The sequence below is a fragment of the Paramisgurnus dabryanus genome, chromosome 24 (assembly GCF_030506205.2).
Source record: "Paramisgurnus dabryanus chromosome 24, PD_genome_1.1, whole genome shotgun sequence".
Classification (NCBI taxonomy): Eukaryota; Metazoa; Chordata; class Actinopteri; order Cypriniformes; family Cobitidae; genus Paramisgurnus; species Paramisgurnus dabryanus.
In genome coordinates, this window is record NC_133360.1 from 22,496,505 (window position 1) to 22,516,258 (window position 19,754).

Sequence of the window (19,754 nt, forward strand, 5' to 3'; positions counted from 1 at the left end):
AATTTGGATTAAGATGCTTTTTCTTGATGAGCAAAACGACCCAAGAAAATAAGTCTAGTTTTTAGACCAAAAATATAAAATTGAAGTGATTTTGTGCATAAAACAAGCAAAAAAATCTGCCAATGGGGTAAGAAAAAAAATCTCGAACAGTTTTCTGAAACAATAAATTCAAGAAACATTTGCTTACCCCATTGGCAGATTTTTTTTTGCTTGTTTTATGCACAAAATCACTTCAATTTGATATTTTTGGTCTAAAAACTAGACTTATTTTCTCGGGTCGTTTTGCTCATCAAGAAAAAGCATCTTCATTTAAGAAATTTTAGATTTTTTTTACTGAAAACAAGACAAAAATACTAAGATTTTTTTTTTCTTGAAAATCATTTTTTGCAGTGTATAACTCCAGTTTCTCAATTTAGTTTTTTTTTGCTGGTATGGTAAACCTTGAAATGACAAAATTGCTAACATTAAAATAGTGTGATATTGAAAAACCAGGAAAAGACTGGTAACAATTTTACATTTCACAGAAACAAATATATGTTCAAGTGTCGCAGTTAATTTCATTATAGAGATTCATTTCATTTCCACATTCCTGCAGTTCATCACGAATCAGTTCATACAGTCATTTATTTCTTGTGAGTTAATGTGGGATAACACAGTGTTATGGGTTAACAAACAGCATTAGGATAATGTATCATCATCTTTTACTAAGTCTGGCGACTCAGGTCTTGATTTGTCAGAGCTATTTCTTGCTTTAAGAAGTCTGAGCATGTCTGCGAGTTGGCTTTCAAGTGCCGACATTCGGCTACTGAGAGAGTGGATGTCTCCTCGCAGCTCCTGCTTTAGTTCTGTGAAGCAGGCCTGAAGACTGTGCTCTGGAATGGGATAGAAGATCCGCCGTCCGTCGGGTTGCACGGGACTCCGATCCTGAGGGGTTTGGGTGTAACCGTCAAACATACTATCGAGTCGCAGGTCGCTCTTTGTAATGCCACTGTCGCATGAGTCAATCTTCTTGAGGGACAGTTCATCTTGTGACTTAGTTCTATCTGGAAGCATCTCCATGGATTCTGCTTTAGGCACAGGACACCAAGAGAGATCTGACTTGGCTGTGGCATCTTTAAACCGACCCCAGCCTTTACTTTTGGGGGCTTCAGCTGACTTACTTCCGATACAGTTTCCATTAGGAGCCGTAGGAGTGTGAAGTTTGGTTCGACATGATGTTCTGGATGATGAGGAGGCAATAGATGTAGCTGCTTTTTCAGTACCTGTGATGACATCAGTGATGTCGTGCACCTGGGTCTGCTCTATATGGATCGGACCTCTCTCGATGTCCTGTTCTCCCTGGTTGGCTCGTTCTGCGGCCAGCCGAGCTTCTTTCTGCTGCCGGAATCTCTGGAAGAGACGCCTCACTGGATGATCTGGAGGAAGGTTCAGAGGAGCTTCGTCCTTTCTCCGCAGCATTTCCTCTTCCTCGCGTTTAACATCGCTTATTTTGCGAAACACAATCTGTATGATTCAAAAAGAACAGAACATTTAAATATAGAGTAATTTCAAGGTATTGTATATTCAGCCTGATCTCACAAGATTTCGTATGTATTTTACGAGTTGGCCAATTTGTATGAATTCGTACAAAGTGAATTGTACAAAAATGTATGTAGAAAAATCAAGAATGAAACCTCACCCCTAACCCCAACTTCACAGGAGCCAAAGCAAATCGTACAAAAACATACGAGTGTGGCGGATAACGGAATTCATGTTTAGATTTGCACATCTCATTCAATTGTAACACCTAATGATGCTTTCGGGAAACGCACCCCTGGTCAGGACTTTGGAGAGTAATTCGCTCATTCACTTCAGAGAGTTACACATAAAGCAGTAATATTAATTTCTACAGATATGGAACATAATCAAGTCAATACTGTGACTTTAAAATAAATCAAAAATAAATCAAAACAAAAAAATTTTTTTTGGGTGGTAAATATCTATGCTATAGATGGTTTCAGCAGTAAAAACATAAACAAGCGGCTGTCGCGGTCCGCACGTAACTTCCGGTAAACTCCGCGAAGAATAAATAACAACAAAGTACTTTAAACGTAGTTTATTTATATAACAAGCAAAAAAACAACACATAGATTACCTAGGAAACCAAAACATTTGTTATTTTCGACGAGGCATTTGTTCAAGAGATCAGTATAGCAACTAGTCAGACCATTAAAAAAACGAAACCGGAAGTAAGGTTCGGATCCAGACGTGTATCACGTGCGTCCGATGAAACGGTCTATATAGTGCGCAGATTTTCATCAGAATCGATCACTTGGCGATAAAAGCATGAAATTTGGTATAAAGGCTCACAAAGGGGGTCTGATCAAATTTAGGACCATAAGCTCCCAAAATGTTGCCATCTTTTGGAAAAATGGCCAGCTAAATATGGATTTCGTAATGGGAAAATGAATTAAAAGCTGCCAGAAACATAAAATGATCTTTTTCACAGGAGCTACCAGTTTGCAAGTGTGATAATTCAACACCTCATCTTTAACTCTTCCCCTGCCATTGACAAGTTTTCTCATCAATTAAGAGAAAACATTTGCATAAAAACGTGTCCCTGATTATTTTTTATGTTAATCTGCGATAATCCACCAGACATCGCACTTTCCCCAATTTATGAAAAAACTGAAGCAAAAATTTTATTTACTAATTTTAAACTGTGTACGTTTTGATAATCATTCTGTATCTGATCTCTGACAAAATTCATTACATACATATATATATATATATTATTATTCCTGGAAGGCATTTGCGAAACTTTTGTAAAAATCACAAAAAATGCTGGTGGAGAATGAGTTAATTAGTAAACATTATTTACTAATTTTAAACTCTATGTATGTTTTGATAATCATTCTGTATCTGATCTCTAACAAAATTCATTCACAAAAACACAATTATTTCAGCTTTATGCTACAAAATCTTATTTTTAAAGAAAAACACCCATATTTAAGAGTTTATAAGAATAGAAAACATAAAGATAGGATGAAACGTTTTTTTTTCTCTCCATTTTGTTTGTTTTTTTGAAAGCACAGGGTCTTTTCTTTCAATTTAAATATTTGTATGTTTATATATATATATATATATATATATATATATATATATATATATATATATATATATATATATATATATCAAAATTATTTTAAGAAAAAATGTTAAAAAGTTAGAGAGGCTGAAGTACATTGTAATACAACTTTTTTTTGCATAACATATTTTTTAATACAAAAAATCTTAATGATAAATATGTGTGTGAAACCAAGAAATGCAATGATGCCAAAGCCACAAGTCTAAAGAAATAATGTTTCACATTTGAGGTCAATAGGTCCAAAAATTTGGTTCTTGCAAGAGTTTTTGTAAGACTAGTGCCTTTTCTAAGTGCCACTCAGCCCCAAAATAAAAGTCTTTTGTTTACATGCATACACGTTTGTTCTTATTATTTATCCTTATGTAAGCATATAAAATGCCGTTTCCACACCAGGAAATAAAACGTCACACAACAAAGATTGTTGGATTCGTTATCTAATTGGCTACACGTTCTGTCTATCAATATTTTCCATGAAGTCATTGGAGAAACGAGCGAGTCAGATGACATCACGATATTTGGCAGCGCTGTTTGGATATTATGTATTATACTCCCACCTACTTTTAGAAACAAAGTTTGACCGCTGGTTTGAACGCGAGTGTAATCTTATATACAAGTGTAACGATGTAAATAGTCCTCAGATTGTATATTATAATCTATTACAAGACGTTCATGTGAAATCTAATGTAAACAATGGACAATATATCTATATTTCACGGATTATACGCATTTGTGGACAAAAATGGTAATTGGATGTATTTTATTGGAGAGTTTTTATGGGTTATTCACACATCTGAAACAGACTGGATTCGATTCGCGATCGTTATATCAACACAAAGAAGTCCCGTTTATATTTTGCATGTTGTCATCTGGACTTCTGTAACAAAATACTACATTTATGATGCTAGAGCATCTGTATCTCAAAACAGAGACCATATACTGATGCTAAACCCGTAGACATTTTAAACGATGTATAGTAATGTTAATTTTATTAAAGTTTGTAGACTATATAGATATTGTTAGCAGCGTAAAAAAAACTGTAGTGTTTCCGCCCCCAAGCTACTGCGCATCGGGAGGTTAATGTGAAATTGCCCTCATTGTCAGTGAACTACGGCTTTGTGTAGTAAATGGATAGATTGATGCCTAGTACAGTAAATCATACATACCATGTAGCCTAATTTTACAATTGGTAACCTGTAATAATAAAAAACTTTATTTACAATTTCTTTAAATTGAGTTTCTTACCTCTTCATTCCCCAAACATATTGTTCCCTTATACCTACAAGTATGTACTGTAAAAGTACTCTGTTGTTACAAATAGGTACGCTGTAAATTCTGTTTAATTATGCGGTACATTACGGGCCATAATCTAAAGCGTTTTTTTTTTCCAGAAAATGTCCTTAATGTAGTTAGATACTTGACTGAACTGATGTGTCTACTCTGTTTTACATGCTATTTTAAACCCTGTTTAGATCTCCACTGCGGTCTATCTAGAAAGCAGCATTTCTCTGTTGATTTAAACAGTTATTTATTTTTGTGAGACTAATGTCTGTGCTTTACACAAGGCAATATGTTACAAACCTATTAACCCCCCAAAACTAATCATATTTAGGTTTGACACAGCAGAAAAATTAAATTACACATCCTCTATTCCAATGCTGCCACCTCCACATCTCTCACTATCATCCATCTGAAATGACAGAAAATCGAATCCACTTATGTTTACACTTCACAATAGTTTATAAGGGTCTTAAGGTCTCATAAAACGCATAAAGTAATCAAAATTTGCTGATTCAGTTTGTGAAAAAGACATCATTCAGTTTTCCAGTGCAGACTCGGAAGAAGAAAACATGTTTTGGAACCCAATTTTGATGATACATGACCTCCATATATTAGAGGAAGTCAATAAAATGTGAAACCTTGCTTAATCCTTACATTTGTAACACTTGCATAAATATTTCTACCAAAAAAGCATAATGATGATTTTCAGGTGTATATAGATTAAAAACTGTCCAAGAGTTTAAATAGAAACATACAATCCTACATCATATGAAAAACTCATAAAATTACATTAAAAACTATTGTCTACCAAGACAGAGTCTACCAAAGGTTCTAAACAAAGCCAACACAAATGACACCCAAGGTAAAGTAGGTTTTGGTCTGTTTTTAACCTCATGGCCTTAACTTTTGCTGCCAGATCATTCAGACCTTGACCCCTTCATTAGCTGACAAATTGCAGGAGGGAGCCAGGAATAGCCCCCCCCCCCAAAAAAAAAAACCTTCTGCAGACATTGCCACAGATCTTTGATGGGGCAATTTACATTTAAACAATGCCACATCATAGAAGCAAGTACATTGAGGCCACATCAGTGAAACATCTTCCCATTCACCCAGGAAAAAATTATGAATTGTAATTATTGTCAATCCGAGAGGAAGAAGCTATCTTTCAAGTACTTGACATCATCTGCGGATCTAATAATGACAGTAACATCCTCAGCATAAGCAGTAAGCCTAACAGTTACCAAGTCTGTAGTGGACTGACACACTGTTGAAAAACCACAAAGTTTGCTTCTCAATTCTTCCAGAAGAGGTTTAATGGCAGTATCATAAAGAATCACTAACACATGGCATCCTTTCGAATGCCTCGGCTTACCTTAAATGGTCAAGTAAGGACGCCATTCATTTTAAGCATCCTATAAATGTCTGTGTACAGCAGTTTTCAAAAACCTCCATGTGTTTTAAAAGGAAAACATGATTAACCTGATCAAAGGCTTTCTCCTTGTCCAAAGAAACAAAACCAGTGTCAAGTTTATCGAAAGTAGTCCACTCTGAAATGCAATATGACTGATTTGTATAAATCACTGAGGAAATGTAAAATTTAATCCTGTTGGTTAGAGTCTTAAAAAGAATCTTGTAGTCAGTTCCTAGTAAGGAAACTGGACGCCAGCATCCTCAAGATCATCTTTCTTAGGAAGTAGGTAATTACAGCTCTCAGCGTTTTTCAGTTGCTTTAAAACATAATAATGCGAAAATCTCATAACATTGTGTTCAGCACAAACTGGGCTACAATAATATGAGAGCAACATGTATGTACATAAAATGTGTATGCATGGTTTTTGTCACTGATATAAGTCCACAAAACCCATACCAAACATGTTTTCACAAGACTTTTCAAAACTGGATCTGCACTAAATGCAGAAACTGGATGAGGCATTGACTGTCTCTTGACTGTGGGGCATAAACTACGGATATGGATCGTCTCAGCTCTTTTACTTGTGAATGGCGCGGGATGTGGCGATCTCGGCACATTCAGGTAATAAAGTAACAAAAGAAAGACAGTAACATCTGCTACTTTCTTCACTTTTTTCCTTGTTCCTCTTTTGCTTGCACCTGCCATATCTATATCATCTCTGCCTGATTCAGCTACATCAACAGCAACATCATTTTTCTGCACTGAAACATTTTCTCTTTCATTGCTTAAAGCAAAATTTTAATGCATATTTAAAGTGGTATTTGCATTCTCATTAACATCATTAACACAGCATTAACATCTATTATCGCACCATTTGTGTCGTGTCTCTCTGCAGCAAGTTCAGGTTCCGGCACTTCATCATCCTCAGCATTCGTTACTACATTTGCCATTTGCTTTGGTTTTTCTGGGCAAGCTCTAATAATATCTCCCTGCTTCCCACACCCAAAATATTATATCATGCTCGTAGTTGCACATACAGGGTTCCCACACCTTAGCTAACTTGAAGTTCAAGTGCCTTTCAAGGACTTTCCATGTCCAATACCCTTAAATTTAAGGACTAAATGTGGGGACCCATTTGAAGTGAGAGCAAAGTTACATTGTGTTACCTTTTAACTCTTTCACCGCCAGCATTTTTAAAAAAAAGTTGCCAGCCAGCGCCAGCGTTTTTCATGATTTTCACCAAAGTTTAATGCCTTCCAGAAAATGTTCTTCTTTAAATATATAAACATACAATATACCAAATGAAAGAACAGACCCTCTGCTTTCAAACAAAAAAAAAAAACGTTTCATCCTACCTTTAGTGGTTCTTTTGCAATCAGCTTTTGAATATGGGTAGGTTTTTGCAAAAAACCATATTTTGAGCAAAAAGCAGAGATAATTCCATTTTTATGACGGACTTTTCATAGAGATCCCATTCAGAGCGATCTTTAGAACAGACACGGACATGCAGCAGCTTGCCATAGGGCAATACTTCCGGTTTTAAAAAGTATGGCAAGGGAGATGCAGCGTCTCGTTCCCTTCTCAGGGAACAACAGTTACATAGGTGCCTCGAGACGTTTCACAACTATGCAAAAAAGCATTTTGGTATGAATCAATATTCGCACACAGAAGATATAAACATTTAAAGCGAACAGTTTAGAACGTGTGCTTAAAAAGTCTGGAAATTTTGTGATATTATCCTACACTACACAGGGAATAATATGGATTTTTTTTTCTTCAGACAACTTCTTGCATAAAATAGATTCAAGCACTTTCAATGACCTGTATCTATGTATGTATATTTTAAAAAACTTTCCACACTGCAAAAAATGATTTTCAAGTAAAAAATTTCTTAGTATTTTTGTCTTGTTTTCAGTAAAAATATCTAAAAAATTCTTAAATTAAGATGTTTTTTCTTGATGAGCAAAATGACCCAAGAAAATGAGTCTAGTTTTGAGACCAAAAATATCAAATTTAAGTGATTTTGTGCCTAAAACAAGAAAACAATCTGCCAATGGGGTAAGCAAATTTTTCTTGAATTTTTCTTGAATTTACTGTTTAAGAAAAATTTCAAGATTTTTTGCTTAATTCAATTCAATTCAATTCAATTTTATATTGAATTTATATAACTCTTTTTTTCACAATTGGTAATTGTTTCAAAGCAGCTTTACATTAATAGAAGCAAAGAAAATCGACAGATAGCACAACATAATACACAATAGCACCGCAGCTAAATTTGCTGCGGCTATGAATCAACATTATAAGCGAGCATATTACTAGTATAATATATAGAAGGGGGTGCTAAGTTAAGCCCAATAAGGCTGCCTCCCCGGGTTGAAAAACCCCCTAGGAGAAAAAAACCCAGACTTTTAGCGGGGAAGTAAAAAAAGTCCTAGGAGGGAAAATCCCTTGGGAGATATATATATATAGGCTTACCCCATTGGCAGATTTTTTTGCCTGTTTTATGCACAAAATCACTTAAATTTGATATTTTTGGTCTAAAAACTAGACTTATTTTCTTGGGTTGTTTTGCTCATCAAGAAAAAGCATCTTAATTTAAGAATTTTTAGATATTTTTACTGAAAGCAAGACAAAAATACTAAGAATTATTTTTCTTGAAAATCATTTTTTGCAGTGCAGGGCCTTGATTTTTTCCCCCCAGATTCACAAACTTTCAAGGATTTCAAGTACCCGTGGGAACCCTGACACGAAATCACATAATCAAACTTGTCGACTTTCATGAATTTCATGACTTAGTTCCTCATTGTCATTATTTAAAATCATGTAAACATGTCTACGAAAAAAGGCACTACGGGCCCTATTTTTACGATCTAGCGCATGGTTTAAAAGTGCACGCCGCACAGTCTAAAAGGGTGTGTCCGAATCCACTTTTACTAATTTAACGACGGAAAAAATGGTTTGTGCGCCTAGCGCACAGTCTTAAAGGGTTGTTCCTATTCTCGTAATGAGTAAGAGCGCCATCTAGTGGATAATTGCGATATTGCAGAGTAACTTAAAAACTCACTTTTTATGCAAATGTTTTCTCTTAAAAGACGAGATAACTCGTCAATGGCGGGAAAAGAGTTAAACATGGCAAAAGTCCGATTTTCATTATTTAATATAATTCAAAACCCGAAAAATAATAGTGCTGTCCATTCGAAAGGCAGAAAAAACCCTCTCAGAGAGATAGAGAGATAGAGAGAGAGAGAGAGAGAGAGAGAGAGAGAGAGAGAGAGAGAGAGAGAGAGAGAGAGAGAGAGAGAGAGAGAGAGAGAGAGAGAGAGAGAGAGAGAGATCTAATATTCTCTTTTCATTCTGTACATTCCAAGGTCAGTGTGACCGTGTTTCATTAATTCAGCTCTTGACTCTACATGGGCATTTTCTGACGTTACTAAATGAAATGACTTCAGAGCGATCTTATCTTTGTCTCTGTCCTTCTCTCTGTCTTCCACTCACATAGAGGTACACTTAAGATTTCAGTATTAGTTCAATAAGCTGGATCTGGTTAGATTGTACCTGGATAATACAGAGCAGCTTATCCAGTCAATCTTCATCTGAACAAATCAGGCTTTTACACTGATGATAGCCATACGATCAGTCAAGCACTTTCAGACCATTATTGCTCTCAGCCTCAAACCAACAAACTGTAGGCTTGGAGTACATTTGTATTCACTGTACAAGACCTAAAGCGTCAGACTGTAACAGATTGAATCCTGTATCACCTTTAAAGATTTCATTTCATCAATAATCTAATCCATTATGATCAGTATTTGTATAGAGGGTGAGACAAATAGATAGATGTAGAATAATATAATCTATACTGATCCCAAATACTAATTCCTCAATAACACACACACACGTTCATTTACTATTACACTTTAGTTCTCATGCAGTCAGCTTCTGAAAGAACAGATGTTTAATAAAAATGACAGTCAGAGGAGCAAAGCCTTTAGCATTCAAAGTGATATATTCTCTATGAGTAATGGATAGTCATTCTGGTGTCTGTGCTAGTAAGAGATTTGTCGAACACATAGATCTTCCGGCTCAGTTGGTTTCATAATCGCTTTGCTGTGAAAAGTGCTTACACTACGACATGAATTTCAATGAAACTGGTTTCAGTCCTTCCTTCCCTCACACACCGTGAAGCTGAAGGTGAACCTGATGGTTTGGGTTAACATCCTTGTTATTCCAGTAAACACTCCTGACAGCCAGTCAGGTTTTAAGCGTTGAGTTAAAGGCGGGGTGCATGATCTCTGAAAGCCAATGATGACATTTGTAATCACCTAAACAAACACAACCCTAGAATCTGGACTTTCTTTTGATAGGCCCGCCCCACACATACACGACCCAGGCAATGATGTCGGTTAGTAGACACGCGCCTTACTGCTGATTGGCTACAAGTATGTTTTGGTAGTCGGCCCGACTTTTACTTTTTCCAAGGCGTTTTTTAAAAATGACGCACCCCGCCTTTAAGTGTAATGTTAAGCTTTGGAATGGGTTCGTCACGGTTTACAGGTATGCACTGCAAAAAATTATTTTCAAGAAAAAAAATCTTAGTATTTTTATCTTATTTTCAATAAAAACATCTAAAAATTCTTAAATTAAGATGCTTTTTCTTGATGAGCAAAATGATCCAAGAAAATAAGTCTAGTTTAGACCAAAAATATCAAATTGAAATGATTTTGTGCATAAAACAAGCAAAAAAATCTGCCAATGGGGTAAGCAAAAAATCTTGAACATTTTTCTTAAACACTTAATTCAAGAAAAATTCAAGAAAAATTTGCTTACCCCATTGGCAGATTTTTTTGCTTATTTTATGCACAAAATCACTTTGGTCTAAAAAACTAGACTTATTTTCTTGGGTCGTTTTGCTTATCAAGAAAAAGCATCTTAATTTAAGAATTTTTAGATTATTTTTACTGAAAACAAGACAAAATTACTAAGATTTTTTTTTCTCGAGAATAATTTTTTGCAAAAGAAAATGTAAAATCGTGAATCGGACAGTAATTGCTCTTTAAAATAAATGTTAAATATTAAAAAGGCAACTTAAAACTTAAAAGTCCAGATTTATATATATATATATATATATATATATATATATATATATATATATATATATATATATATTAACAAAAAAGCACAAAAAAGGTAAAAAATAATTGGTTTAACAATTATTTTTTACCTTTTTGTCATGGTTCTGCCAGCTTATCTTGTTTAATCTAGTCTTGTGGCAGAATCATGACATGCCCATGTTTTTTGTGAAAGCACTGGCTTGCCATGTGCTTTCTGTCTTGTCTCCTGACCCCGCCCCCTTGTTTCCTCGTTAATCATCCCATTATTGTTTGATTCATGTCACCTGTTCCCCTTTGATTTGCTCCCTTATTTAATACCCTTTTGTTTGCTGTCCTGTGCTTGATCGTCTGTTTACATGGTGTTTGTTCCTGTGAGTATTCTGCAAAGTTTAGTTGAGTCAGGTCAAGTCTAGTTCATTGTGTATTTAGTGTATAGTCAAGTTTATTGTTTAGTGTCATCCTGTCTAGTGTTGTAGTATAGTCTTGTCTAGTTTAGTGTTCACTTTACCCATCCTGTTTATGTTGTTTTGCCCCCTTGTGGGTTTTTGTTTTCTGTTTTATAAAATAAATCCATTTGAGTTACTTCCTGTCTGCATCTGGGTTCTGTTCATTCCGAATTCCTGACAGAACGATCGAGCCACTAAGAACCCAGCGGACAGTATGGACCCAGCTGAGCGAGCCCGCCAGGCTCACCGTTTATTCGGTCTCCGCCAGAGGGAGGCCGATGTCTTGAGCTTTGCGGAGGATTTCAGGCGGGCAGCGAAAGACACACTCTTCATCCAGGATGAGCTAAAGGTCATCCTCAATCGATGTCTCGACGAGCCTCTTAAGCCGAGAGAGATGAGGATGCTGAAACCCCTGGAACTGGAGGACATGATCCGCTTCGTCGGAAACCGGCCAAAGTCCAGGGTCTCGGCCAAGGCTGCACCGCCTCCACCCCTGCCTCCTATTCCGGAGGGTCTTGCAGTAGGGGTTCTGATGTTTGAGGACCCGGTGGTCACCACTCCAGCGCCGGAGAGCCCCACGCAGTCTGCCAACATCCGAGGGAAGCGCGAGCGGAGAACATCCTGGGAGTCGGCATCCGAGGGGTCCTCTACTGAGCTTGCCACTCCCACCACAGCGCTCATCCCACCTGGCTCGCTCACCGCGCCATGCCCGCGCAAAAAGAAGAGGAGGAAAGGGGTTGTGGCATCCCAGCCTCAGCCTGCGCACCCTCAACCACAGTCCCAGCCGCCGCTGCCCTCAACGCAGCCAGCCCAGCCGCCGCTGCCCTCAACGCAGCCAGCCCAGCCGCCGCTGCCCTCAACGCAGCCAGCCCAGCCGCCGCTGCCCTCAACGCAGCCAGCCCAGCCGCCGCTGCAGCCCCTGCCGTCTGCGCGGCCACAGCCAGCTGCAGCGCCCTCTGTTTCAACCCCTGTCTTGCCTCCGCTGCCGGGTGCAGCGCCCCCTGTCTGGACTCCCCACCCCAAACCTTGCCCTGGACCACCTCCTACAAACTTTTTTGTTCCCCCGCCCTCTTCCACACTGCCTAGACCTCCTCATATGAACTTTTTTGTTCCCCCACCCCCCCTCCCTTGTTTGTTATTTTTATTATGTCATCCAAACCCCTATATATTGTATTCTTGTCTGCCCTTGATTTTGTTTGTCATGTTTTCGTGGTGTCAGTCAGTCAGTCAGTCTGTCATGTCTCGTGTTTAGTGTTCCCCTAAGGAGCGTCTGGTATACGCTCCTTAAGGGGGGGTTATGTCATGGTTCTGCCAGCTTATCTTGTTTAATCTAGTCTTGTGGCAGAATCATGACATGCCCATGTTTTGTGTGAAAGCACTGGCTTGCCATGTGCTTTCTGTCTTGTCTCCTGACCCCGCCCCCTTGTTTCCTCGTTAATCATCCCATTATTGTTTGATTCATGTCACCTGTTCCCCTTTGATTTGCTCCCTTATTTAATACCCTTTTGTTTGCTGTCCTGTGCTCGATCGTCTGTTTACATGGTGTTTGTTCCTGTGAGTATTCTGCAAAGTTTAGTTGAGTCAGGTCAAGTCTAGTTCATTGTGTATTTAGTGTATAGTCAAGTTTATTGTTTAGTGTCATCCTGTCTAGTGTTGTAGTATAGTCTTGTCTAGTTTAGTGTTCACTTTACCCATCCTGTTTATGTTGTTTTGCCCCCTTGTGGGTTTTTGTTTTCTGTTTTATAAAATAAATCCATTTGAGTTACTTCCTGTCTGCATCTGGGTTCTGTTCATTCCGAATTCCTGACACTTTTGTGTGCTTTTTTGTTTATATATATATATATATATATAATCTGGACTTTTAAGTTTTAAAGAGATTATTTTCTTATATATAATATAAATATAATTCCTACATTTATTTATAATATAGGTTTTTATACAGTTATATTTTAAAACTAAAATACCTGTTTCAGATGTGTGTTAGAAAGTGACTGCATTTAATGTTCACTTACAAAAAATAAATAATTTTCCTATCAAATATATTTCAGATAATAAAAATGCTCTAGTTCACTGTATGTTTTTGTTTATGTTTTAATAAGGGATAAGTCTGAAGCATCCTATCAAACAATTCAAATAATTCATCCTCCTTTTCGAATTAGGTGAGCTTTTTGTTAATTTGATTTTTTTGTGTGTTGTAATTTGCTTTTCCTTTTCTCAGTTCAAAATTTTTTTGTTTTATTAGGTACCCACCCTTTTCCTCAGGTTGTAGTTAAGCACCAGGTTTCGAGAGAAGTGACCGGCGAATCCGGTGTAGAACTCCAGAACCTTCTGCAAGGCATCGCGTTTGATGACGTGAAGATCACAGTAAGTAAGTGCTCGAACATTCGCACAGGCCTGAGCTAAATTCACTTCCTTCCAGAACACGTCACCAAATACATCACCCTTTCCTACGAGAGAGAGAGAGAGAGAGAGAGAGAGAGAGAGAGGGAGGGAAATGATTTTCATCCGCTTTCCAGATACCGTCAGTGGAAAATTCCCTTATTCATGCATAGATTGAATCGATATACACTTCAGGATAAACCTGTTCAAGTTAAGAATGTCATTTCAGAGCAACATTAAATAAGCTCATGCATTTATATACGACAAACTACTGTAATGTGGCACAAGGTACAAACTACAGCTATAAACCATTAACACTGTGTTAGTGACCGGCGGTACAATCTATCAAGCAATGTCAGCTTAAGGTCGAATGCGCTTCTCTAGCAGCAGTACAGTCTCATGTCACCAATGATTATTCACTAACAATTGACCAATGACCTATAAGCTCTAGAGTTCATTATTGGAAAAGAAAAATAGGTACACGAGTACAAAATGTCAAAAGTCAGGTGACATTGGACTAGCTCTTATCTCAATAGATTTAGATGCACAACAAAGCAATTATTATTATTTGTAAAATGTGATCGCAGACTCTGTTCTGAATAGATGAGGCGGTTTGTGTTAAGTTATACTGTAACTGTATTCACTAGAATGTCTTAAATAAATGATTTATGAATAAACTATTGTAACAGTATTTTATTGTAATTTTCACCATCAGTTAAATGATAAATCAGGTCATGCAATACCTCTCCTGGCCTTCATACTTCATTCAAAGCTTGCATACAAAGCACGCACGGTTACAAAAATCCAGTGACCCTTGCATAAAAAGTGAACCTTTACAGTACATTGAAGGAGGGACCTGAACCATATCAAGAATATTATGTGACACAGTGGGTTGGCACTTTTGAAAAGAAGGCCAGAAAGCAACCACCTAACAGCCACCTAGAACCTAAAGTACCCAAACAAAAACGTCACCTTACTTTAGCAACCATGGAGTAAAACCCTAAAACTATTTATACTGTATAATTTTTTTGCTAGTTTCACGTCCTGTAAAATGCTATCTCGTCAATTAAGAGAAAACAATTCCCTGAAAAAAAAGTGTTTGAGTTTTTATGTTAATCTGCAATACCGCAATTATCCACTAGATGTGCTCTTATCCAATTTATAAAAAAACAGAAGAAAAACATTATTTATTCATTTTACACTACGTTTATGTTTTGATAATCATTCTGAATCTGATCTGGAACAAAATTCTTCATAAAAAGCTCAACATTTTGTATTTTTGAAGAAAAATACCCATATTTAAGAGTTCATAAGCAGAGAACAAAATAAAGATAGGAAATGGGTTTTTCCTGTTTTGTTTGTTTGAAAGAGGATCTGTTCTTTCATTTGATATATTTGTATGTTTATATCTTTTTAGAAGAACATTTTCCTGGAACGCATTTTGTGAAAATCACATAAATGCTGTCTGGCAACTTAAAAATAAAAGGCTGGCGGGGAATGAGTTAACCAACTTGAACCTGGTGTAAAGTCAAGGGTGCTATATTTTGTTGGTATTTATTGACGCGTTAGTAAAACGGGACTATAAACGGTACGACAACACGCACATACTAAAAATACTTTATTGAGATTACAGTCATCAGGTTTTAATTTTAATCTGTAATACCTGCAACTATCCACTAGATGGCGGACTTAACCAATTTATAAAAAAACTAAGCAAAAAAATTGTTTACTAATTTTAAACTCTGTGAATGTTTTGATAATCGTTCTGAGTCTTATCTCAAACAAAATTATTTCACAAAAATGCAATTATTTCAGCTTTCGGCTACAAAAAATGATAATTACCCATATTAATACCAAGCCCCTAAGGTGACATTGGAGTAAAAAATCTAAAGTTTAGTTTCATGTGCTAACGCGAAACCTTCATGTGCAGAAATTATTTTTTTAAGTTTAGTTTCGCGCGCGCACGTGAATCTATTGCACGTGCATTGAAAGCAAAAGTGTGCACGCACGCAAAAGTTTCACGTGAGCACGCGAAACTAAACGCGGTAGTTTCATGTGCGCATGCGATAGTTTCATGTGCGCACACGAAACTAAACTTTATTTAATTTTTTGCTCCATTATGGGTTTCGTATATTTATGAATTTAAAAGCAGAGGAAAAAATATATACAGTCCAAAGTCTGTTCTTTCATTTGATATTTATTTGTTTGTTTATATATTTTTAAAATAATTTTTTCCTGAAAGGCATTTTATGAAACTTTTGTGAAAATCACAAAAAATGCTAGTGGGAAACTTTTCAAAAAGGCTGGCGGGGAATGAGTTAAAGAGAACTCTGCCATGTAAATAGGGAATCCGCCATGGCACTAGCGTGTTTTTTAGAAAGTTGCCATGTCGTTTGTGATTTTCACAAAAGTTTCACAAAATGCCTCCCAGAAAGTTATTTTCTATAAATATATAAACATACAAATATATCAAATGAAAGAACAGACCCTCTGCTTTCAAACAAACAAACAACTAAACAAAAATAACAAGAAATCAAATCTTCATTGTTCTCTTTTATGACCTCTCAAACATGGGTAAGTTTCTTCAAAAATAAAAATTTTTGAGCAAAAATCTGAAATAATTGCATTTGTTTACGAGATCAGATTCAGAACGATGATCAAAACATCCCCAGAGTTTTTGAATAAGTTGATGCTTCAGTTTTTATAAATTGGGTAAGAGCACCACCTAGTGGATAGTAGCGGAATTATAGATTACCGTAAAAACCATAGACTGTAAAAAAAGATGGACGACGCGACGTCGCCTCCCACCATTGTAATGAATTGAAGCCAAAAATGTCCGACCACGGTCGCCGCCATGTTACGTAAAAACGTCAGTTTGGAGCCAAGGCATGCGCAGAAGGAATCGTCCGTGGAGCCAGAGGCGGAGCCGCGGTATCAAACTTCCGCCCAAACACCCGCGCGACCAATTCAACCACGCCAATCATAACGTCACGTCCCGTTTCTATTGCATCAAATTACATGCTAAAATGTAACTTACCACAATAATGAAAACTTGAACATATACCAGCGTGATAAAAACTACTTGAAAGGACCAAAACCATCTTTCAGAAACTTTTATTGGAAGTGTAAATAATTTTTTTATTTAGAGCAGAGTCCCATTCGTTTGAATGGAGAGGGCGGGGTTTATGACTGCAGCCAGCCACCAGGGGGCGATCAAAGAGTCAGAGGCTTCACTTTTCAAGGCTTATGAGGCACACCCGGTAAAAACTCAGCGAAGCATCATTGGCAGGGATATAACTCGTCAATGGCGGGGAAGAAGTTAAAGGGAATGGGAGATGAGACTCTCTTTGGTTTATTGCAGGTTATGCCCAAAACACACCTATTACTCATTAAGAAAATACAAAAAACCCTTTAAGACAATGCACTGGGCGCGTCGACCATTTTCCCCCAAATGTGGATTCGGCCCTAAGTGCACTTGTGGCGTGCACTTTAGACTATGCGCTTAGATCGTTCAAATAGGACCCAAGTGTTTTGAATCCATCAGTAATCATTAATGGAAGTGTAAACCTGACACCCTTTAGACAGCCATTTTTACTATCATTGTTTTAAAACATATCACTATGTTCCATAAACCCCATACCTCTGTGGTTATACTAAAGTAAAGAGCTGTATTTTCTTCAGTCCATACATCAAGTTTCTAATACACAGTGTCTTTCCCTTCACCGCTCTTTCATCAGACAGATTGTCTGGATTATGTACCAATTGCGACTCAATTTCCTTCTGATCAATTATAAATGTAACGCAAAGCTATACATGAAAAGCCCACCAACACCTGAACTTGAATTTATCAAATTGAGTGTGTTAACGTGTACAAAAGTAGCATTACCCAAAATAGCAACAACTTCATCATCTTGAATGACCTCTAAAGATCCAGAAACCACAAAACAAAGGCTGTCCACACTTTCTCCAGCATGATAGATCAGGTCACCCGGAGCGCAGTGAATGGTCTGAAACTCCATAGCAAGAGCTCGCAGACACCCATCGCTGGCCAATCGGAAAGCTGGATGCTCTTTGAACACCTTCCTGTTGAGGTGGACACAGATATCTGCTCGCATGTCCTTTGGGCAAATTTGCAACACCTGCAGAAGAAAACAACAAAATACTGTGATTTTCATGAGTTATCGTTTATTAATCAAACTAAAACTGGAGGATTTCTAAGCTAAGATTTTTATATTCACAATTGCTAAGAATGTTATAGCAAAGAAAACAATTCACCATTAAAATAAAAACTGATCTGTGCCAGGTACCTTATCTGTGTCAATCCCCCTGGACATGGACCACGTGGAGACGATGTAGTCCATCACCCTCTCACTGAGACCCTTAGGAACCTGGTAGAGCTTCAGGAAATCTCTCACACTATTTAACATCTCATGGTAGCGGTTGGTGTTGGCATACATTTGCTGGAAGATGGTGGTTACGTTACCAAAAATGGTAGCGTAAAGGAGAGCTAAAAATAAAAGGGGACACTGTGTTACCCAAACTCTGCAAAAAAGCTGTATTAATCAGAAAGTGCACCAATCACATGGCAGTTGCTTCAATGCATTTAAGGGTGTGGTCCTGGTCAAGACAATCTCCTGAACTCCAAACTGAATGTCAGAATGGGAAAGAAAGGTAATTTAAGCAATTTGAGCGTGGCATGGTTGTTGGTGCCAGACGGGCCGGTCTGGGTATTTCACAATCTGCTCAGTTACTGGGATTTTCACACACAACCATTTCTAGGGTTTACAAAGAATGGTGTGAAAAGGGAAAAACATACAGTATGCGGCAGTCCTGTGGGTGAAAATGCCTTGTTGATGCTAGAGGTCAGAGGAGAATGGGCCGACTGATTCAAGCTGATAGAAGAGCAACTTTGATTGAAATAACCACTCGTTACAACCGAGGTATGCAACAAAGCATTTATGAAGCCACAACACGCACAACCTTGAGGCGGATGGGCTACAACAGCAGAAGACCTCACCGGGTACCACTCATCTTCAATACAAGTAGGAAAAAGAGGCTACAATTTGTACGTGCTCACCAAAATTGGACAAATGAATACTGGAAAAATGTTGCCTGGTCTCAATTTCTGTTGAGACATTCAGATGGTAGAGTCAGAATTTGGCGTAAACAGAATGAGAACATGGATCCATCATGCCTTGTTACCATTGTGCAAGGTGGTGGTGTAATGGTGTGGGGGATGTTTTCTTGGCATTTAAATTCCACGGTCTACCTGAGCATTGTTTCTGACCATGTCCATCCCTTTATGACCACCATGTACTCATCCTCTGATGGCTACTTCCAGCAGGATAATGCACCATGTCACACAGCTCAAATCATTTCAAATTGGTGTCTTGAACATGACAATGAGTTCACTGTACTTAAATGGCCCCCACAGTCATCCAGATCTCAACCCAATAGAGCATCTTTGGGATGAGGTGGAATGGGAGCTTCGTGCCCTGGATGTGCATCCCACAAATCTCCATCAACTGCAAGATGCTATCCTATCAATATGGGCCAACATTTCAAAAGAATGCTTTCAGCACCTTGTTGAATCAATGCCATGTAGAATTAAGTCAGTTCTGAAGGCGAAAGAGGGTCAAACACAGTATTAGTATGGCGTTCCTAATAATCCTTTAGGTGAGTGTATAAGCTACATGATGCAATCTGAAAGTAACACAGTCTCATTAGAGATTCCAGTCTTAAGTTTTAGGTGAACTATCCCTTAAATGAAGCTGATGCGTATTATGAGAGTTTCAAATGATCAATTTAAGTTTGAAATAGACAAAAGATAGTATTATCTGTCTGAATGACACACAGCATTTATTCTGCAGCCATCTGAACATCTGACCTTATAACAATGAGCTCAAAACCTCAGGCCACTAAAGCTGCTGATGTCTTCTGCGGGTCCATTAGTGTCTCAAATAGACTCTTATTGATTGAAGTATTTAAGCTTAAATGCTCAA

At 37.5% G+C, this 19,754-nt stretch overlaps 1 protein-coding gene across 2 annotated transcripts in view; it reads right to left on the reverse strand.

Moving 5' to 3' along the window:
- Positions 1-627: 627 nt before the first annotated feature.
- kcnh1b (potassium voltage-gated channel, subfamily H (eag-related), member 1b) overlaps positions 628-19,754 on the reverse strand; it is a 40,283-nt gene continuing 21,156 nt past the window's right edge. For both annotated transcript variants that reach the window (XM_065259488.2, XM_065259487.2), the window contains 4 exons: positions 18,060-18,259; positions 17,639-17,891; positions 13,624-13,820; positions 628-1,503 (listed from right to left, as the gene is read on the reverse strand). In XM_065259488.2, the coding sequence (XP_065115560.1) occupies positions 679-1,503; positions 13,624-13,820; positions 17,639-17,891; positions 18,060-18,259 (1,475 nt within the window). In that variant the 3' untranslated portion in view covers positions 628-678. The remainder of the gene's footprint in view (positions 1,504-13,623; positions 13,821-17,638; positions 17,892-18,059; positions 18,260-19,754) is intronic.